At 43.6% G+C, this 23521-nt stretch overlaps 1 protein-coding gene across 1 annotated transcript in view; it reads left to right on the top strand.

The window, feature by feature from the left end:
- The first annotated feature begins 288 nt into the window (after positions 1-288).
- Positions 289-23521, top strand: part of LOC140210632 (cadherin-1-like) — a 52844-nt gene continuing 29611 nt past the window's right edge. The window contains exons 1-6 of the mRNA XM_072279764.1: positions 289-339; positions 637-736; positions 7009-7202; positions 13644-13802; positions 20531-20686; positions 22570-22714. Coding sequence (XP_072135865.1) covers positions 289-339; positions 637-736; positions 7009-7202; positions 13644-13802; positions 20531-20686; positions 22570-22714 — 805 coding nt within the window. The remainder of the gene's footprint in view (positions 340-636; positions 737-7008; positions 7203-13643; positions 13803-20530; positions 20687-22569; positions 22715-23521) is intronic.

Below are 23521 nucleotides of genomic sequence, written 5' to 3'. Positions count from 1 at the left end.
TCTCTCGTCGACTATTTACTCTTTTCCATAGATGCTGCCTGGCCGACTGTGTTACTCCAGCACATTGTGTGCGTTGCTTTGGATTCCAAGCATCTACAGATTTTCTCCTGTCCTGGACAGAGGGAAACACCTCCTAAAGTTGAAGAATTACCGAATGTTTATCAGAAGAGGAAGTCTGGGTTAAGCAGCAGCGGGGAGAGGACACAGCGCAGCGAAAGCGGAGAGAAACCCGCAAATAAAACAGAGATCGGGCACAACCCGGATCCGTGGACAGTCACTTTGGCTCCGATGAGTAGTTTCACCTTCTGCTGCCTGGGAATCCTCGCCTTCCTGCTACAGGTGAGCCGCAGTCCCCAACACTGATCGTCTCCAACTCATCTGAGATGCCGCCGTGAGCTTTTTCATGTGTGATTGTTTTTTTCGCTCGGATCGCCAGGTGTGGGTGGGTCACTCTTGCCCCAACACCGGCTTCTGGTTTCCCGTCGCAATATATTCGCCCATCTTTTTAATCCAATTAAAACCGAGATTTTCGAGTGGGGTCTAATCCAGGCGGGTTAGACAGACCTCGAGGATCGGCTGTGCAGGCGATGAGCGGTTGCTTCACGTTATCTAACATGAAACGACTCTGTCCGACAGGTTTGCAGTGGCGAAGGATCACAGCGATGCGAGGGGTTCGATAAAGACTCCTACGTTTTCGAGGTGGAGTCTCTGGCGGTGGGTCAAGTACTTGGCAGAGGTGAGAACGAGGAAAACACCCGGGTCTCATCGGGGAATAACGTCGGGTGTATGGGAAAGGCAGAGCGAGTTTTAAGGCTCAGACTGCAATTCACAGAGACAGATCAGGCGGGAAAGGATGCAAAGTATCCGGGGAGTGGATATGAACTGCAAAAAAGGGGCTCTGATATCGGGGGGCGTGGGGTACAAAGTCGGTAGCTTTTCAATGTGCAAGGCACAACATTGCATAGTGAGAGTTTGATCACCGTTCCCTCTCTACGCTGTTCTGCAGATGTATCTGTCGTTCTCGGTTACGTTCCACTGAAAGTTCGGCATATCTGCGAATTATAACTGTGCACTTTATGCCCAAATTCAGAACATCTGCTCCAGATTAGCTAAGAACTGTGAATACTTTGGTGTTGTGTTTTCAGTCAATTTTCTGTTTTGTTTCCAGAACAGGTTCAGGTATGCCGTTCCATATTACCTGACAGATAGTAACCTTCAAGCGAATTTGCGTTTTGTGTACTAGACGTTTACAACTGCAACTAGCAACTTTAGTTTATGTTCCGTACATTTCAACTGCTTTTTGTGTGTTCGGTTTTGGATCAAGTTTATACGAGATGGATGAGATACCAATTTCAAAAACAGACTCCACCCACTTTGGGAAAAGTCTTCTGGCCGCACAAGATGTGTTCCTTCATTTTGTCGGAAAGTTATTTTATACTAAACGTTTTCTACTAAAATGCTGTACTTTCCTTGAGTTGGACTTGTGTCGCTTGAGCAGTCTTTGAGGAACTAATCCGATTGTCAAGTGTCTGAAACCTTCAGAGGAGGTTGTATAGTTTTTATTGATGGGATTGCCAACAACTTTGTATTGGTTAAAATGATGCCACATCAGTCACGAAATTCATGTAATGCAGCAACAGTCCAGTTTGTAGTTTCACTTTGCATCATTACAAATGCATGGATTTTCGGTATAGTTTCACCTTGCAGCAGTTCCCTCAGCAGTAGGGTGTCACTGAAGTTTACTGAGTCTACCTAGATTTGTTTGAAATACCCACTGTACGTTGTCCTGAATGATATTAAAAAGGGATCGATGAAGTGTTTCATTGTCAAGGTTTTAATTCTTGTGAGCAAAGAGGTTTAATTGCTGGAAAATTCAATAATATCCAGAAACTACGGCTGATCGCTTTCCTCCACCACCCCAGCTCAACCTCTACAACCTATTTGTCATTGTATTCATACTTCCACTTTGAGTAGGATGTGTACACCTATAGCGTACATTTGACGCAGAATTACAAATCAGCCTTAAGAGCAACGTAAAAAGCAACAGGAACAATCGTTATCGCAGTAGACTGATGGATACTAACCTTCCAGAGACGGGCCAGATGCCCATGTCCTGTACTGTAACAATTGTTTGCTTCTCAGCAGTGGACTGATTTTAATGGGGCAAGTGGTGATTCATTCATGTCTTCACTTATTGAAATTTAGCACCGAATATTGAAACTTCCTAGCATTCTCGTTTCTTTTGTGAATATCTGTCACAGTGGGGGGTGTTGGGAGCAAGTGTAGACCCAAACGCAAGACGCCTCTTGTGAGGTTAACTTAATTGAGTTTATTGCTCAATACAAGGAGAGCATATCAGAAGCAGGAATAACGTACTGGACAAGGACTCAGGCCTTGGACTAGGCTGAGACTAAGAGTCTGGGCTAGGACTCCGAATCACGCACCGCCGGAGCCAGGGCGTGGTACTTGGAGCCTCCGGGTAGTGGCGAACTCTAGGTTCGGCCCGGGAACAGTAAACAGCGGCTCTTGATTCCCTCCGCCGGGTTAACTAAAGTTTCAAATATTCTTTCCCTCCGCCACTCAGTTATCCAGTCGTTAACTCGAATAGCCAGATTAATCAGGATATCCAAACTATCCTGCTCGCCCCAGACAGATTCTCACACCGGACCCCCGCGTTCAGTCCACGCTGGATGGCAATGATGAGAGATCACTCATTCCAACCCGTCTCCTCTGCAAGTGTGGGGAATTTGAATGCATAGGCTCTCACTGTTCCTACCTTGGCGCAGGTCCAAGTTTGTGGGCAGCCTCTTGACCCCGTACTGGAAGGTCAAAAAATCTCCTTAACACCGCCACGAAATGTCAGCTTTCGAATAGGCTGAGTGGAGGTCCATCTAGGAGATTGACCATGCACGCCAGTTTTCGCGCATCCTCACATAAACGACCAAGATGTCGGCTCGCACTGGGTAATAAAATTCCTTCAGTCACCGGCATCATTAGAATATCTGCCAGATGGTGGAATACCCTGTTCCTGTGCAGTCGCGGGAGTCTGTGGGGGTCCGAAGGCGGGACTCAGTTCTGGTCCGGGAGCGGGAGTATTAGTAGCAGAGATTGTCGGGGCAGCAGAAGAAGAGAACCTGCGAGATGCTGGGAGTGGGACCTCTCATGATCCTCTCGTATCCCTTTTGCCAATCACCTGTCCAGCTCTTGGCTCCATCCCTCCCCCTCCTGTCTTCTCCTATCATTTTGGATCTCCCCCTCCCCCTCCAACTTTCAAATCTCTTACTAACTCTTCCTTCATTTAGTCCTGACCAAGGGTCTCGGCCCAAAACGTCGACTGTACCTCTTCCTAGAGATGCTGCCTGGCCTGCTGCGTTCACCAGCAACTTTGATGTGTGTTGCTTGAAATTCTAGCATCTGCAAATTTCCTCGTGTTTACGTGGTTAAACTAACTGTAGTGTTAACGTACTACTAAACATGAGCAAGGGCAACTGTCCTGATGAAATCTGAACATGGGAGATGAACAGTAATTGAAACCATACCAACATGTACCATATACACATTCTTTTTAAACCAGTTCTCTTTATGTTTTGTGATGAAAATCATACACATATATATGGCTAGTGTGCAACAGATTTCAAGATAATAGGAAACAGTATATATGTAAGTCAGGAGGAGCAGTACTTGGCAGATGCACGGACTGCACGCCCGAGGTGTGGATAGCAGTCAGCAGCATCCAGGGGGCATGTACTCAATACGGGAGAAGATAGGCCTGGCCCGGGCTACAACACTGCAGAATACCATGGCATAGTAAACATTTGTAACTCAAGTTTCAGGAACCAGTGACACAAATCACAGGCAACCCCTGTGAATCTTTACCCTTGTTTCCAGACTGGTCTGAATTCACTCTCCTCAGCAACTGATAGGAAGGGAAGGAGAGGCCAATATTAGTATCATGATGGAACAGTGCATGTTGAACAAAATGGCGTAACTGGGCACTGGATTTGGCTCAGGACTCATTCTTTTAATAATACAACCACAGGATAAGTAGCAGCAAAAAAAAGGCTATTTGGCTTCTCGTGCCTGCTCCACCATTCAATACGATAATGGTCCTTCCTATTACCTTTATTCTCATTGACATCCAAAAAGTATCAATCTTTGTCACTGATAGTGACTTTATTATGGTCACAGGCACTGAGATACAGTGAAAATCTGCTTGCATGCCATCACTATAGATCATTTCAGAACACAAGTACATCGAGGCAGTTGAAAGGGAAAAGCGCAAAAGAATGCAGAATTTAATGCAACAGTTTCAGGAAAAGTGCAGTTCAGGCAGACTAAAAGGGAACAAAGACCAGGTGGCAACTCCAGTGTACTGTGTGTGTTGCTTTGGATTTCCAGCATCTGCAGATTCATGTCTTTTTGAAGGGCTACAATGAGGTGGATTGTGAGATCAAAATAAGAGCCTTTTAGCAGCAAGATAAAAGCTGATCTTGAGCCTGGTGGCGAGTTTTCAAGATTTTGTATCTTCTAGCCAATGAACGAGGGGAGAAGAGAGAATGAGACAGGTAGGAGGCGTCTTTGATTATGCTGCTGCTTTCCTGAGGCAGTGGGAAGTGTCGACGTAGGCAATGAAGGGGAGGCTGGTTTTCATGAGGGACTGAGCTGTGTCCATAACTCTGCAATGTCTTGTGGTCTTGGCCAGAGTGGTTGTCATACCAACCTGTGATGCCTCCTGATAGAATGGTTCCTATGGTACATCTCTAACAACTGGTGAGGGCCAACTAGTTCATGCCAAATTTATTTAACTGGGGGGGGGGGTGCTTCCTTGGCCAGAGTGCTGATGTGATGGGACCAGGACAAGTTATGACCAAGATATTCAATACACAAGATAAATTATATACATAGATTGATTGTATATCCATAAAGTCACACTGAGATGCACACAAGATGACTGACAGGTAATAATAAAGTGGTGGTGGAATTAGTGGGTGGAGGTGATGATCAGCCTTACTGCTTGGGGAATTTAAATGTCTTTGTGTCTGGTAGTCCTGGCGTAGATGCTATGTAGCCTCCTCCCTGGTGGCAGTGGGAGAAGCAGTCCACGAGCAGGGTAGGTGGGATCCTTCATGATGTTATTGGCCATTTTCCAGCACTTTTCTCTACCTATGTCCTTGACATCTGAAATTTGACCAACTTCTATAGATATGTAGTGGAGAGTATATTGACTGATTTCATCACAGCCTGATACGAAAACTCCAAAACATTCAGAGGATTGACCATAAAAGAACAGCACACCCTCCCTACGTCACAGTTGAGTTTCTGTAATGATGACCAGTCAACTAATGGATGAGTATATAATGGCCGAGCATATGGAGGACACACCAGAAATGAACAGCATATTGATGATCTCAGATTTTTATGTGTATAGTTAGTTTAACCAGTTGTGTGGGAGTCTACATGCTTTCCTGTAATGTTACTTTTAATCCAACAAGCTGTCATTTCTATCACTTCTACGTAGAACATTAACTGTGTTGACAGCCTGACACCATGGTGCCAGGATAACAACCTCTCCCCCAGTGTCCACAAAACCATAAGATATAGGAGCAGAAGTAGGCCATTCAGCCCATAGAGTCTGCTCCGCCATTCAATCATGGGGTGATCCAATTCTTCCAGTCACCCCCACTCCCCTGCCTTCACCCCATACCTTTGATGCCCTGGCTAATGAAGAATCTATCTATCTCTGTCTTAAATACACCCAATGACTTGGCCTCCACAGCCACTCGTTGCTACATATTCCACAGATTTACCACCCTCTGACTAAAGTAATTTCTCTGCATCTCAGTTCTAAATGAATGTCCTTCAATCCTGAAGTCGTACCCTCTTGTCCTAGAATCCCCTACCGTGGGAAATAACTTTGCCATGTCTGATCTGTTCAGGTCTTTTAACATTCGGAATGTTTCTATGAGATCCCACCATCATGCTCCTGAACTCCAGGGAATACAGCCCAAGAACTGTCAGACGTTCCTCATACGGTAACCCTTTCATTCCTGGAATCATTCTCGTGAATCTTCTCTGAACCCTCTCCAATGTCAGTATATCCAAGAAACAAAAGGAGCTGATTGTGGATTACAGGAAGAAGGGCGTTAAGTTTGGCTCGATCATCATCAATGGGTCTGCAGTTGAGAGGGTGAGTAGTTTCAACTTCCTCGGAGTACACATTGCCGATGATCTCACCTCGACTGTATACGCCGGCTTTGTGGCAAAAAAATGCACAACAGCATCTCTTGCACATCAGGCAACTGAAGAAGTTCAGCATGAGCCCTCAAATCCTCAAGACTTTCTGCAGGGGCACCACTGAGGGCATCCTGACTGGCTATATCCCTGCCAGGTACGGAAACTGCACCAACCTTGATCGCTGGGCACAGCAGAGAGTGGTACAGACAGCCCAGCGTATCTGTGGATGTGAAATTTCCTCCATTGAGGACATTTATAGCAGCAGGTGCATAAAGAAGGCGTGGAAGATCATCGAGGAAACCAGTCACACCAACCATAAACGGTTACAGCTGCTTCCCCCGGCAAACACAACCGCAGCATTAAAGACAGGACCAACAGGCTACGGGACAGCTTCTTTCTACAAGCCATAAGACTTCTAAATTCACATGTCTGTACATTGCAACAGAGTCATTACACAGAGTTTTACTCCCTCACGTTGTGGGATGGATGTAAGATTTAAATAAATTCTAATTCTAATTCTAAAAAATAATTCTGATGAAAATTGTGGGAGGGTTAATCAACACAGTGAAACATGGGGAATGAGAAGGTAAATCTTTGTCCCTTGTGACATATGGTTAGAATGTGCAAAGTCCATTACACCCAAGCACAAAGTACATTGTTATAATACAACATTTGTAGTTTGTGTGAAGGTTTTTCTTCTGTAAAACCAATCAGTCAGGAATAGTGTTTGGATGATAATCTGCTTACGTGTTATTTTCCTTTTTATTTTTGTAGTTCACTTCAACTGCAGTGAACCGAATGGCCTGGAATTCCATACGGATGATCCCTCTTTCCAAGTGGAATCTGATGGAAGGGTTCTTGTTAGTGACATTCCATCAACAAACCAAACCAGCTTTATCATCGTTGCATTTAGCAAGGCAGAAGATACATGGAGAACAGTCGTTACCGTGCTAGTAAATGGTGACAAGGTACTTTAAACAGAGATTTTGGGATGAATGGATGAATAGTCATGACCAAAGTAAATGCCAAAGCATTGAAATGTTATGGAGCTTTTAAACAATTACTTTAATGAGTTTTGGTGAATTGATGAATGGGAAAATTCCCACCTGAATGAATGTTGTCATGAAATGCAGCATTCATGGTTTTTAATGCAGAAACACTTATTTCAAAGTTCAAAGTAACATTTATCATCAGAGAACATACATGTCAGCACCTAGAACCCTGAGATTCTTTTTCCTGCGGGCATACTCAGCAAATCTATAGAATTGTAACTGTAAACAGGATCAATAAAAGAGCAAGAGCATAGAAGACAATTGTGCAGCTGCAAATATAAATAAATAGCAATAAATAACGAGAGCATGAAATAACAAGATAATGAGTCCTTAAATTGAGATGATTGCTTGTGGGAACACCTCAATAGACGAGTGTAGTTATCCCCTTTTGTTCAAGAGTCTGATGGTGGAGGGGTAGTAATTGTTGTTGAACCTGGTGGTGTGAGTCCTGGGGCTCCGTTACCTTCTACTTGATGGCAGCAGTGAGATGAGAGCATGGTCTGGGGGATGAGGATCTTTGATGATGGATGCTGCTTTTTTACGGCAGTGTTTCATGTAGATGTGCTCAATGGTTGGGAGGGCTGAATCCACAACCTTTTGTAGGATTTAATGTTCAAAGGCATTAGTGTTCCCATACCAGGCTGATGTGGCCAGTCAGTACAATTTCCATTATACATCTATAGAAGTTTGTCGAGGTTTTTGATGACGTGTTGAATCCCCGCAGACTCCTGAGGAAGTAGAGGCACTGTTGTGCTTTCTTTGTAATTATATTTATATGATGGGTCCAGGACAGGTCTTCTGAGATAGTGACACACTGGGATTTAAAGCTACTGACCCTCTCCCTCTCTGATCTTCCAATGATGACAGGCTCACAGATCTCTGGATTCCCTCTCCTGAATTCTACAATCAGTTCCTTGATCTTGCTGACATTGAGTGAGAGGTTGTTGATATACAGCACTCAGCCAGATTTTCAATCTCCCTCCTCTCTGCTGGTTCATTACCACCTTTAATATGGCCCACAACAGAGGTGACATCAGTAAACTTGCATACGGTGTTGGAACTGTACTGAGCCACACAGTCACAGGTGTAAAGCAAGTAGAGCAGGGTCTAAGCACCAATGCTGATGGAGATTGTGGAGGAGGTGTTTTTACCAATCCGAACTGACTGAGGTTGGCACGAGAGCAAATGCAGGATCCCATTGCAGACGGGGTTATTGAGGCCCAGTTAGAAACATTTATGTCAAAGTTTAAAGTAAATTTATTATCAAAGTACATAAAGGTCATCATATACAACCCTGAGGTTCACCTTCTTGCAGGCGATCACAGGAAATAAAGGAGACACAATAGAGTCATTGAAAGACCACACCCAATCACTAATGTGAAAAAAACTGCAAATACAAAAAGACAGGGAAATAAATAAATAGATAGATAAATAAATAAATGAACAATAAATATTGAGAATTTAAGATGACGAGTCCTTGAAAGTGAGTCCAGTACAGTGGAAACAATTGATTGATGAGGCTAGTGAAGTTATCCCCTCTGGTTCAAGAGCCTGATGGTCGAGGGGTATTAACTGTTCCTGAACCTGCTGGTTTGGGTCCTGAGGCTTTGATACTTTCCTGATGGCAGCTGCAAGAAGAAAGCATGACTTGGATGGTGGAGGTTGTTGACAATGGATGCTGCTTTCCTATGACAGCTCAATGGTGGGAAGGGCTTTATCTGTGATGGATGGGCCATATCCAATATCTTTGTAGGTATTTCAGTACAAGGGCATTGCCCCTTCTAGACCAGGCTGTGATGCAGCCAGTCATTATACTCTCCACTACACATCTGTAGAAGTTTGTCAAAGTTTTAGAGGACATGCCAAATCTTTGCAAACTTTTAAGAAAGTAAAGTGGCTGCTCTGCTTTCTTCATCATGGCACTTACTTGGTGGACCCAGGACAGATCCATTGAAATGATAGTAACGAGGATTTAAAGCTACAGAAACTGTCCACCTCTGATTCCCTGATGAAGACTGGCTCATGGAACTCTGGTGTCCTCCTCCTGTAGTCAATAATTATCTCTGTGGTCTTACTGATACTGAGAAAGAGGTTGTTGTTGTGACACCACTCAGCCAGATTTTCAATCTCCCTCTATACCTTATACTTTATTATTGCCAAACAATTGATACTAGAATGTACAATCACCACAGCGATTTTTGATTCTGCGCTTCCTGCTCCCTGGCTTACAAATATTAAATATTAAAATATTAAAAATAGTAAAAAGTTGTAAATATTTAAAATTTAAATTATAAATCATAAATAGAAAATAGAAAAATGGAAAGTAAGGTAGTGCAAAAAATACTGAGAGGCAGGTCCAGATATTTGGAGGGTACGGCCCAGATCCGGGTCAGGATCCGTTCAGCAGTCTTATCACAGTTGGAAAGAAGCTGTTCCCAAATCTGACCGTACGAGTCTTCAAGCTCCTGAGCCTTCTCCCGGAGGGAAGAGGGATGAAAAGTGTGTTGGCTGGGTGGGTCGTGTCCTTGATTATCCTGGCAGCACTGCTCTGACAGCGTGCGGTGTAAAGTGAGTCCAAGGACAGAAGATTGGTTTGTGTGATGTGCTGCGCTGTGTTCATGATCTTCTGCAGCTTCTTTCGGTCTTGGACAGGACAACTTCCATACCAGGTTGTGGTGTGCCCTAGGAGAATGCTTTCTACGGTGCATCTATAAAAATTAGTGAGGGTTTTAGGGGACAGGCCAAATTTCTTCAGCTTTCTCAGGAAGTAAAGATGCTGGTGGGCCTTCTTGGCAGTGAACTCTGCTTGGTTGGTCCAAGTCAGGTCATTTGTGATATTGACCCCGAGGAACTTAGCTTTTGACCTGTTCCACTTGCACACCACCGATGTAAATTGGGTCGTGTGGTCTGCTACTCCTTCTGAAGCCAACAATCAATTCCTTTATCTTGCTGATGTTGAGGGATAGGTTATTGTCTTCGCACCATGCCACCAGGTTCTTAATTTCCTCTCTGTACTCAAATGCACCATTACCCGAGATACAGCCTACAATTGTGGTGTCATCAGCAAACTTATATATTGAGTTCGATGGGAACTTGGCTGCACAATCATGGGTGTACAGTGAGTACAGCAGGGAGATGAGTACACAGCCTTGTGGGGCACCGGTGCTCAGAGTGATTGTGGAGGAGAGCTGGGTTTTTTACAGCCCGGGTCCTGTCTGTGAGGAAGTTGAAGATCCAGCTGCAGATCTGAGTGCTAAGGCCCAGGTTCTGGAGCTTAGGAATCAGTTTATTTGGAATGATGGTATTAAAGGCAGAGCCGTAGTCAATGAAAAGGAGCCTTACGTATGTGTCTTTATTCTCTAGGTGTTCTAAGGAGGAATGTAGGGCCAGAGAGATGGCATCTGCCGTTGACCTGTTGCTCCGGTAGGTGAATTGCAAAGTGTTGAGGTTGACCGGTAGGCTGTAGTTGATGTGTGCCATAACCAATCGCTCGAAGCACTTCATAGCAATTGATGTCAGGGCCACAGATCGATAGTCATTCAGGCATGCCACCTTGCTCTTCTTCGGCACTGGGATTATCGTTGCCTTTTTAAAACATGAGGGGATCTTAGACTGAAGCAAGGAGCAGTTGAAGATGTCAGCAAACACTCCAGCTAGCTCGCTTGCACTGGCCTGGAGAACCCATCCTGGGACGCCATCTGGGCCCGTCACCTTCCTTGGATTTATCTTCAGGAAGACCCTTCTAACGTCCTCCTCGGTGATGATGAATCTTGATGCCACCAGGTCCGGTTCATCCGGAGGGAGCGGGACACTCCTCTTCTGTTCGAATCTTACGTAGAATATGTTAAGTTCATCAGGAAGAGAAGCACCACAGTTATTGATATTCCCAGCCTTTTCTTTGCGCCCAGTGATCTCATTTAGACCCTGCCATAGTCTACTGGCATCCCTCTGGTTAGCCTGGGCTTCCAACTTGGCTTGATATTGCCTTTTGGTGCCCTTAATGGCTTTCCGGAGTTCACGCCTGGATTCCGTGTAGTGACTAGTATCCCCGGACCTAAAAGCCGCAGCTCTAGCCTCCAAAAGGGACTTGACCTCATAATTCATCCAAGGTTTCCGGTTAGGGAATACCTGGATCGTCTTGTGAGACACAGAGTCCTCCGTGCATTTCCAAATAAAGTCCGTGACAGCTGAGGCATACTCATCGAGGTTAGCTGCCGAGTCCTTGAATACTAACCAGTCCACCGATTCAAAGCAGTCACGGAGGACCTCATCCGTTTCCTCCGTCCAACACGACACCACTTTTGACACCGTGACTTCCCGCTTCAGTTTCTGTTTGTAAGCCGGGAGGGGGAGTACGGCCTGATGGTCCGATTTTCCGAAGTGAGGTCATGGGACGGAACGGTAGGCATCCTTGACTGCTATGTAGCAGTGGTCAAGTATATTCGGGCCTCTGGTGAGGCAGGAGACATGTTGGTATAACTTTGGCAGCGCCTTTCTGAGGTAATAATACTAATATATACTAATTTGTCACCATCCTTGACTTGGGCTACGACAGTGGTGTCATTCGCAAATGTAAATATGGCTTTGAAGCTGTGCATAGCCTCACAGTCATAAGTATACAGTGGGGTTGGGGGGAGATGTAAACACACGGCCTTATAGCGCTTGTGCTGAGTGAGATTGTGGAGGAGATGTTAAGACCATAAGATATAGGAGTAGAAGTAGGCCATTCAGACCAATGAGTCTGCTCCGCCATTCAATTATGGGCTGATCGAATTCTTCCAGTCAAACCCACTCCCCTGCCTTCTCCCCATACCCTTTGATGCCCTGGCTAATCAAGAAGCTATCTATATCTGCCTTAAATACACCCAATGACTTGGCCTCCACTGCCACTCGTGGCAACAAATTCCACAGATTTACCACCGTCTGACGAAAGTAATTTCTCTGTATCTCTGTTCTAAATGGACGTCCTTCAAACCTGAAGTCGTGCCCTCTTGTCCAAGACTCCTCTACCATGGGAAATAACTTTCCATATCTAATCAGTTCAGGCCTTTTAACATTCGGAATGTTTCTATGAGATCCCCCCTCATTCTCCTGAACTCCGGGGAATACAGCCCAAGAGCTGCCAGAGGTTCCACATAATGTAACCCTTTCATCCTTGGAATCATTCTCGTGAATCTTCTCAGAATCCTCTCCAATGTCAGTATATCTTTTCTAAAATAAAGAGCCCAAAACTGCACACAATACTCCAAGTGTGGTCTCACGAGTGCCTTATAGAGCCTCAACATCACATCCCTGCTCTTATATTCTATACCTCTAGAAATGAATGCAAACATTGTATTTGCCTTCTTCAATACCGACTCAAACTGGACGTTAACCTTTAGAGTATCCTGCACAAAGACTCCCAAGTCCCTTTGCATCTCTGCATTTTGAATTCTTTCCCCATCTAAATAATAGTCTGCCCATTTATTTCTTCCACCAAAGTGCATGACCATACACTTTCCAACGTTGTATTTCATTTTCCACTTCTTTGCCCATTCCCCTAAACTATCTAAGTCTCTCTGTTTCCTCAATACTACCTGCTCCTCCACCTATCTTTGTATCATTGGCAAATTTAGTCACAGATTCATTAATCCCATAATCCAAATTTCTGACATACATCGTAAAAAGCAGTGGTCCCAACACCAACCCCTGTGGAACTCCACTGGTAACTGGCAGCCAGCCAGAATAGGATCCCTTTATTCCCACTCTCTGTTTTCTGTCAGTCAGCCAATGCTCCACCCATGCTAGTAACTTCCCTGTAATTCCATGGGCTCTTATCTTGCTAAGTAGCCTCATGTGTGGCACCTTGTCAAAGGCCTTCTGAAAATCCAAGTACACCACATCCACTGCAATTTTTCCTTTGTCCACCGTGCTTGTAATTTCCTCAAAAAAATTGCAGTAGATTAGTCAGGCAGGATTTTCCTTTCAGGAAATAATACTAGCTTTGGCCTGTCTTGACATGAGCCTCCCTGTATTTTATAATCTCATCCTTAGCAGTTGATTCCAAAAACTTCCCAACTACTGATGTTGTTGCCAATCCAAACTGACTGGGGTCTGCAAGTGAGGAAATGGAGGATCCAATTGCACAAGGAGGTTTTGAGGCCTAGGAATTGAAACTTATTGATTAGCTTTGAGGGGATGATAGTATTGAATGCTGAGCTGTGGACAATGAACAGCATCCTGATGTAGTATGCATCTTTGTTGTGCAGATGATCCAGGATTGAGTGAAGAGCCAATGAAATGAAATCTGCTGCTGACCTGTTATAGTAGACAAGTAGTAAACTTATTGTAACCTACCTTCTGATTTTTGAGCTACAGGTGAAAGGTTCTGCAGAGGACAAGTCAGATGTACCAGTGTTCATGTGGCCTTCACAGTTTTCTCATTCTGTGTTGAGACGAAGGAAACGAGATTGGGTGATTCCAGTTATCAAGCATCCAGAAAATGAGCGAGGCCCATTCCCGAAGTTCCTTGCACAGGTTTGTCTTATCGTTCAAATTGTAGTGGAATTCTGTTTTGGGATTGAATCAAACTGTTATCATTTTGATTCAGTTCAGGCTTCTGGTAACATTTGGAATAAAGAATAAGGAGTGTAGACATCAGAAGCAAGGAAGCAGCAAATGCAGTACTGTACTGTGAAATGTCTTAGGCACTTCTATTTAGCAAGGTAATGTCGGCGACTGTCTCTCTGCAAGATGCTCTGTGGTTGACCTGCAGTGATTTGACAATTTCAGATGGTTTTAAGCTGTTACTTTAAAAAAAAAATTCTTAGATATTGAATGACATGTAATTTAGATTTTACTGGTGCGACCTGATAGAGGTGTATTAGATGATGAGAAATATTGATTGTGTGGTATGCCAGAGGCTTTTTCCCAGGACTGAAATGGCTAACATAAGGTGCTTGGAAATAGGTACCGAGGGGATGTCAGGGGTAAGTATTTCACACAGAGAGTGTGGTGGGTTCGTGGAATGGGCTGCCAGCAAAGGTGGTAGAGGCGGATACAATGGGGTCTTTTAAGAGACTCTTCGATGGGTACATGGGAGCTAGGAAAAATAGGGCTATGCGATGGGGAAACTCTAAGTGGCTTTTAGAGTAGGTTACATAGTCAGCACAACATTGTGGGTTGATGGGCCTGTAATGTGCAATAGATTTCCTATGTTTCCATGGTTCTAGTGTGCTAAACTGCAATTACTGCTTAAAAACCATTCTGAGCCAATATACTGCTGCAGGCCTGACTCAGAGCTCACATGGATCCCTTGAAGCTCCAGACCCACTTTTTTCCAGACAGGAAAGGTTGGTCCTCTGCACCCACAGGTTGTCTGGAGAGGCAGTGCTGGGTCTGACAGTGACTTTAAGTCTGGGAGCCATGTGTGATGCCTGTGTGGGCTTGTGATTGCTGTCATGTTTTCTCCATGTAGTTCAATAGCTTATGATTATTCTTGTAGATTTAAAATGATTAAAAATGCAAAATGCAATGAATTGTTTTAGTTTTAAAGCATTAAAATATAATAATGTAAGCACTTGCCTACACTTGGGATTACCATTTCAGTGCCTGCCCTGTCTACCATATATTTAAGGGCCAAGGTGGTACTCAAAACATCACTTCTTTGCTCATGATTGCAGTGGCAGAGTGCACCCTCCGACGCACTGACATCCTGCCCAGGACTTACCTTTCACTGAGCATGCACACAAGTCTGAGATGTGTTGAGCGGCAAATGTCAGTTGTCAGTCAATGTCATTCAGATGTGTCGGTTGTCACTCAAATTCTCGTGCTTTTTAATAGTATATGACCTTTCCGTACCCTTGGCTTCATGTGCAAGGATCATTCTTCTTTTCGCTGTAAAGTGTTTTAAAAGTGGTGTAACGTGTTTTAATTATTTTTGAATTTTTGTCTTGTTATCTGCAAGATCTAGTCTATTATTTAACATTGTTATTGGATGTACAGATCTCTTAGAAGTGACGTCTGACAGCAATTCCAAAGTTAATTCATTATCAAAGCACGTATCCATGTACAACTTTGAGACTTGTCTTCTCCAGATAGCCACGAAACGAAGAAAGAACATGAGCGTCATTCAGTAAGCATCATCACCACCCCCACACACAAAACTGAACAAGAACATTGGCCCCCAAATGATCCCTCCTCCACATAAAAAACTAAGGGAATGCAACAAGAACAGTGCAGTTCGGGTCAGATCCTGCAACATACCTACAGGTCGTAGGGGTGCTTTTGTATGTCTTGGGCTAGTGAGGCTTCCAGGCCAGACCACAGCTGATGTCCTTCACTCGGAGGATCACCCTGGTCTTGAACATGTGGCTGCTGCAGTTCTTCAGGGAACTTATCCGCCCTGGCCAGTGACTTTGTCAACGAGGTCCTTCCCCCAGTGGTGCCCTGTTAACATAACGCAGGTGTACCAGGTTGTGACACTTAGAGGCAGACGTGAGAGATTTAGGAATTCAAATGAATTGAATTGACTTTATTACTTACAACGTTCATATACCTGAGGAGTAAAAATCCTTACGTTATGACTCCGTTTAGATGTGCAATTATAGTAATTTATAATAAATCGTAAGTACAACAGGACAGTTAATATAACATAGAAATGCAGTTGTCTCAGCATGAATTAATCAGTCTGATGGCCTGGTGATGAGAAGCTGTCCTGGAGCCTGTTGGTCCTGGCTTTTCGGCTATGGTACTGTTTCCCAAATGATAGTAGCTGGAACAGTTTGTGGTCGGGGTGACTCAGGTCCCGAATGATCCTTCAGGCCCTTTTTACACACCTGTCTTTGTAAATAAATGTTCTGAATAGAAGGATGTTCACATCTACAGATGCGCTGGGCTGTCCGCACCACTCTCTGCAGAGTCCTGCGATTGAGGGAAGTACAGTTCCCATCCCAGGCAGTGATGCACCAGTCAGGATGCTCTCAGTTGTGCCCCTGTAGAAAGTTCTTAGGATCTGGGGGCCCATACGTAACTTCCTCAACTGTCTGAGGTAAAAGAGGTGCTGTGGTGCTGTTTTCACCACACAGCCAGTATGTACAGACCATGTGAGATCCTTGGTGATGTTTATACTGAGGAACTTAAAGCTGTTCACTCTCTCAACCCCAGATCCATTGATGTCAATAGGGGTTAGCCTGTCTCCATTCCTCCTGTAGTCCACAACAAGCTCCTTTGTGTTTGTGACATTGAGGGAGAGGTTGTTTTCTTGACACCGCTGTGTCAGGCTGCTCTTCTTCTTTGTAGGCTGCCTCATTATTATTTGCGATAAGACCAAGCAGTGTAATGTCAGCAAATCTAATTAGCAGATTGGATCTGTGGGTGGCGCCATAGTCATGGGTATACGGAGAATAAAGAAAGGGGCTTAATACACAGCCCTGAGGGGCACCACTGTTGAGGGTCAGAGGGACAGAGGTGAGGGAGCCCACTTTTACCATCTGCCGGCAATCCGACAGGAGTTCCAGGATCCAGCTACACAAGACAAGATGAAGGCCGAGGTCTCTGAGGCTCTAGTCAAGCCTGGAGGGAGTTATGGTGTTGAATGATGAAACGTAGTCCAAGAACAGCATTCTCACATAAGCAACCTTCTTCTGCAGATGTGTCTGAGCGGTGTGTAGAGCTGTGGCTATTGCATCATCTGTCGATTGGTTTTGTCAGTAGGCAAATTGTAGGGGGTCCACTGTGGTTGGTAGCATGCTACAGATGTTGTCCTTGACCACCCTCAAAGCATTTGCTTAATATTGAGGTGAGTGTGACAGGACACCTGTTGCTCAGACACGTTACCTTGGTCTTTTTAGGTACAGGGACAATGGTGGATGTTTTGAAGCAGGAGGGCACTCTACACTGGGAGAGGGAGAGATTAAAAGTGTCTGTAAACCCACCTGCCAGTTATGCCACGCACACACTGAGTACCTGCCCTGGGATGCCATCTGGTCCCACAGCCTTGTGACTGTCCACATATTGGAAACACCTCCTTACTTCAGCCTCAGAGATGACCAAGCTGCTGGTTGCATCAGTGACTCTCTTCAGGGGCTCAATATTGCTGACATCGAATTGAGTGTAAAAGAGGTTTGGCTCATCTGGGAAGGAGGCAGCAATGTTGGAAACTCCACTGTGTTTAACTTTGAAGTCTGCGATGGTGTGCAGACCTTGCCATAAGCTGCATGCGTTGTTGGTGGAAAGTTGAGTCTGAATCCTGTCCCTGTGTTGTTCCATTACTTGAGCTCCTGTTGGTTATCGACAGCGTAAGCTGTGTCACACAGTAAGTGCTGCTCACATGGAACTGTTGGTCCAGGGTTTCTGGTTTGGACAGACGCTGACCAATTTCTCGGGGCAACATCCTCGATCCACTTCTGGATAAAACTCGTGACCCCCACCCGTGAACTCGGAGACAGCCTCATCATGGAAACATTCCAATCAACGTCATCGAGGCAGTCCTGCAGCATGGAGACCGATTGGTCGGACCAACAGTGGATGGTTTTAGCTATGGCCGCCTCTTGTTTCAGCTTCTGCCTGTACTTTGGCAGCAAGAAGATGGAGTAGTGATCTGATTTTTCAAATGGTGGGTGAAGGAGTGCTTTGTAAGCATTGCAGAAGGGAGAGTAGCAGTGGTCGAGTATGCTGTCTCCCCGTGTGCTCACCTGGATGTGTTGACAGAACTTCGGAGAGACTTTAGTCAGTGACGCTCTATGAAAGTCACCGGTGATGATGAAGGCAGCCTCTGGGTGTGCAGTCTCCAGGGTGCTGATGGTCTTGTACAGTTCCTCAAGACCCAGACCAGTATCAGCCTGCAGTGGAATATACACCGCTGTGATAATAACAGCCGTGAAGTCCCAAGGCAACCAGAAAGGTCTACACAGCAGCACCAGGTACTCCAGATCCAAAGAACAAAAGGATTTGAGGGCATGCATTTTCTGGGGCTTGCACCAAAGATTATTGAGCATGAAGCATACCCCTCCTTTACTCTTCCCAGAGAGGGTTTTGCACCTGTATGCCCGGAACAGGGATGTGGATGAGGACCAGTGATGCCTGTCCACCTTACAAGCTAGAGTGCAGCTGCCAGACATCAAAGCTACTACCTCTATCCAGCCCCCTACACCCTGCAACAAGAACATCAAACCCCCAAACGTCCTCCCCTTGCACAACAAAATGATAAAGGAATGGGCAAAAAAAACACACAATCTACAAACCATAAGCCTGGAAAAAGTCCACAGTCCATAAACGCAGTAGTCTAATCCATAATTGCAGAACCATGTTACCATCCTCCGACATCACCAACGTTCATCGAATGAGAGGGACAGCATACGAGACAGTGGCTTACCCGTCTGCCACAGTGAGCCAGACGGCGCCGACTGACAATAGTAAATGGGACATCTATATCAGAGATGGCATTAAGTCTTTACAATCTGCTTGCCTTACTGTTATCAATGAAGATCATCACTTTGCTGACCATAAAATCCACACTACTGTATTTAATTTCATACTTTGCAGTAATGTCAAATTTTGCTGAAGCCATATATTTCAGTTTATTTTCACTTGTGAGGCCCCAAGTAATTTAAACTGGTCCTCAGATTTTCTGCAAGTAAGTGGAATGAAAGTGTGGCTTTTCTGTGTTTCTACTTACCCTAAATCTGCATTTACAGTTTTACATTTGCACTTACGACGCTTTACCTAGGTTCAATTCCCATTGCTGTCTGAAAGGAGTTTGTCTGTTTTCCGCATGACTGTGTGGGTTTCCTCTGGGTGCTCTGGTTTCCTCCCACAGTCAAAAGACATACTATTTGGTTGGTTAATTGGTCATTGTAAGCTGTCCTATGATTGTGCTAGGTTAAATGTCAGGTTGCTGAGCACCATGGCTCAAAGTCCCAGAAGGACATATTCCACACTGTATCGCAATCAAAAAAATTCTTCACATGTACAGTGAGCCCAATCATTGTGTTCAGAGAGAATTATTCAGAGAGAAGTGTATTTGCTATATTTGAATTGGAATTGTCAATGACACAGATTTCCTGGGTGGCTTGCAAATAATTGGAAAACATTCTAATTATGTTAATCAAACAGTCCTGAAGAAGGATCTCAGTCCAAAATGTTAACTGTTGACTCTTCTCCATCGATCCTGCCTGACCTGCTGTGCTCCACCAGCATTTTGTGTGTTGATTAGGATTTCCAGCATTTTTGATACAAGTTTCTTTTGATATTTCTGTTTAAAAACTTCAGGGAAGTAATGGTTAGAAGACTGAGGTGCAGATGATCATACTTCTGAAGTCACGTTTCTTAGTTTTATGTACAGTATTCATACATATTTACATTACTGAGTAACTTAATTCTTTTTTCTTAGAATTACATTTGGGTGAAGTTAATTTCTATACATCTTGCAAGTTCTGTCTTAGTGCATCCTGTATATTTATAAAATTAGCTGTTTTTTGTAAATATTAAGAAAGGCTCTTTGTAGAGTGTTTTAATAGACCAGATTTCACTCTTGTTAAGCTCATTTTATCCCTTCATCTTTCTTTCTGTCTCTTCCACCTACCTTTTGAAACAACACATGAGTGATATAATGTTTGAAATCCTGGTTCCAAAATGAGGTTGCTATTAGCCAGCTGGTGCTTGGTGGGTCCAGCAATAAAGAACAAAAGTTATTCCCCTGAAGCTAAAATTTCAGAAGATGTTCTAATCTCTCCATTTAATCCTGCTCTCACTTGCTATCACAACTGTCACCTTTACCTCTGCTCCCAAATCTTGAAATTTTTCTTCGTCTTCTCGCCAGGAAACCCGTCACCTCTTTGTTCTCCCCAGTTTGCATCCTCTTGACTTGGATCCCCTGATATTCAGCCAGGGTTGTTGGAATATTTATGAGGAGATGATACCGTGCATATTTCCTTCACCTGGCTCTCTCAACCTAATTCAGGCAATTTAGAAAAAACATTGAATTAAATATGGGACTCCTTAACCTTAAGTGCTTTTCAGTGATACATTGAGGCAATTCACAATGAACATTACGTTAATGGGTCCTACCGAAATGTCAACTGTACTCTTTTCCATAGATGCTGCCTGGCCTGCTGAGTTCCTCCAGCATTCCTCCAGTGTGTTGTTTGGATTTCTAACATCTGCAGATTTTCTCTTGTTTGTCGATACATTAGTGAGTATTTTACTCTGACTTGTCACAATGTGCTTGTGAACATTATGCTGACATTTCTTTTTCCTCTGAACAGATCAAGTCCGATCGGCAAGAAGAAACACGAGTATTTTACACTATAACAGGCCCAGGAGCTGATCAGCCACCTGTCGGTGTTTTTACTATAAATAGAAACAACGGTATAATTTATGTACATAAACCTTCAGACAGAGAAGAAAGAGACAAATACAAAGTGAGTTTCATTAATTATAATCCTTCCTGTACCACAGTGATTTATAGTAGAAAGTTAACTTTGTTCTCAATTATTTCTCTGTACAAGACTGATTCTTGATTCACACAATGTTAGTATAATGTTGCTCAAATAACTGAGCTTAAAATTTGAGGGACAACACTTGTTTGGACAGATCACAGTATCAGATGGTTATTGCTGTAATTTGTTATCACAACCTTCTTGCCCTTTCCCATGCTAATTCATCAGCTCTATCATTGCATATTGGATAATAATGTTACACCCACCCATTCACCTCCCCCCTCACCTCCGTTCAGGACCCCAAACAGTCCTTCCAGATGAGGGCACACATCACCTGTAAATCTGTTGGAGTTGTTTATTGTACCTGGAGTTTCCAATGCGGTCTCCTCTACATTGGTCAGAACTGATGTAAGTAGGGGTTCCACTTTGGCAAGCAGCTTTGCTCGAAATGCTTTAATTCCTATCCTATTCCCGTTCTGATATTTCAGCCCATGGCCCCCTCTTCTACCACAATGAGGAAACTCTCGGTGTGGAGAGGCAACAGCTCATATTCCATCTGGGTAGCCTGCAACCTGATGACATGATTATTGATTTCTCCTTCTGGTAATTTTTCTTTTGCCCTCCCCCTACCCTCTTTTTCCCACTCTGACTTCTTACCACTTCTCCTTACCCCCTATATCTCTTCTGATGGCCCTCCTTCCCTTTCTACCATGGTCCACTCCTCTCCTGTCAGATTCCCTCTTCTCCAGCTCTTTACCTTTCCCACCCACCTGGCTTCACCTACCCTCTTCTAGATTGTCCTCCTTCCCCTAACTTTTTATTCTGGCATCTTCCCCCACACTATCTAGTCATGAAGAAGGATCTTGACTTGAAACATCGACTGTTAAATCAATTCAGTAGATGCTGCCTCCAGTATTTTGTGTGTGTTGCATTGGGTAAAAATGGTAGCTTTAGTAACATGAATGCATTAATATATTTGCAAAACAAAATACAATAAATGTCTAGTTCATATACCATTTTCTTTAACGCACCTAACCTTTTTTTGAAACGCGTAATTCATTAGAATAGCACTGAATGATTACAAAAGTCTTTAGGGTTCAGTGGTTTCATATTAACTCACTGGCCTGCATTTTATGGATGTAATAACTGCAGGAAAGTTCACAGTATTTGCAATTCGGTGGATACACAGTTTATCTCAATTTGCTGCTGGTGATCAGTGAGCTTCTCCACAAACAGCTGTTGACAGATTTCTCCAGTAGAATCAAGGGAAAAACTGGAGATATGTGTCAATTATAGAAGTTCATCAAAATTCTGTTTAGTGAAAGACAAGTGAGTTTGATTTAGCCATTCCTGCATTTGGTGAACTCTGCCGAAGTGTAATTGGTTTTAAGATGGAAACATTTGTTCATGGCATATTTCTGTTTATACTTCAACTGAAGCGTATAATGATTTCAATTTTGCACCACAACAGATTAATTTGTCTGTGTTTCTTTCTGATTTTCTCACTGTGAGGACACTTTAATGATTGCTGTTTGTTGGTGGAGAACTGATTTTGGGTAATCATGGTCAGAAAGGATCTAAATTCATGCTTCCGAATTAGGGATTTTTGTAATCATCTTTCACTGATCAGGGGAAAGTGCTATTCAGTGCAAAATCCAGACCTATGTCTTTGTGATAATAACTGACTTGTTAATAGTCAAGGTGAAATGGACATGGGTCTTTCAATCCATTGTGAACCAACTAACCAACACACAACTTTTATAAGGTCTTGGGTTTCTGGTTCAATATTGAATGAATGTTTCTTATTGCAGTACTTTTGAAGCTATTGTACCCTAACAACCAATATTCTTATCTCACTGAAATAGCTGTTAGCTCATGCACTAGATGAAAATGGGGTTCAACTTGAAGATGCAGTGGATGTTGTCATCGAAGTCATTGATATGAATGATAATAAGCCACAATTTGTTGATCCAACTTTCTATGGCAGGGTGGTAGAAGGAGCTACACCAGGTAAGGGGAACATTTTGTTTTGTCTTATTTCTGAATTGAGATTGAGACAATTAAATGACAGTGAATCTTGATTTTGTTCCTCAATATATTATTCCTACTCTTAATGTATGTTTGTTGATCCAGTGCGTTTGGATGAATCAAATGTTACAATTCTATTGTGCCTTGCTACCAAAAAAATTCACTTGTTTCAGTGAAGGGTCTTGTCTCCCAAGAACCACCATTTCAAATAAGCAGCCACATTGTTTAATTTTTGCAATGATTATTTGGACAAGTAGGCTAATGAGGAAGTTTCTGCATCCTGCAATACAGTTCCCACTACTTTTTCATCAGTTACACAATATCATCTATTCACAGGAATAAATTCACTTAATCTTCTTTTGGCCAGGAAAGTGACTAAATAAATTAATGAAACTGAAAACGGGCATTAATGTAACCTACTGTGTGCAGATTGCTACAAAGGAAAGGGCACATGACTGCTTCATCCAAAGGTGCCATACTTGCGTCTGATGGCTTTCATCACTAATTCTGACAGTGCAGTGGTCTCTCTATTTTCTTCGCCCCTGTGGAAAATCCTAAAGGGATTGGACAAGCTAGATGCAGGAAGGTTGTTCCCGATGTTGGGGAAGTCCAGAACGAGGGGTCACAGTTTGAGGATAAAGGGGAAGCCTTTTAGGACCGAGATTAGGAAAAACTTTTTCACACAGAGAGTGGTGAATCTGTGGAATTCTCTGCCACAGGAAACAATTGAGGCCAGTTCATTGGCTATATTTAAGAGGGAGTTAGATATGGTCCTTGTGGCTAAAGGGA

The sequence above is a fragment of the Mobula birostris genome, chromosome 15 (genome assembly GCF_030028105.1).
Source record: "Mobula birostris isolate sMobBir1 chromosome 15, sMobBir1.hap1, whole genome shotgun sequence".
In the NCBI taxonomy this organism is placed as follows: Eukaryota; Metazoa; Chordata; class Chondrichthyes; order Myliobatiformes; family Myliobatidae; genus Mobula; species Mobula birostris.
This window is presented reverse-complemented; position numbering and strand designations above follow the sequence as displayed.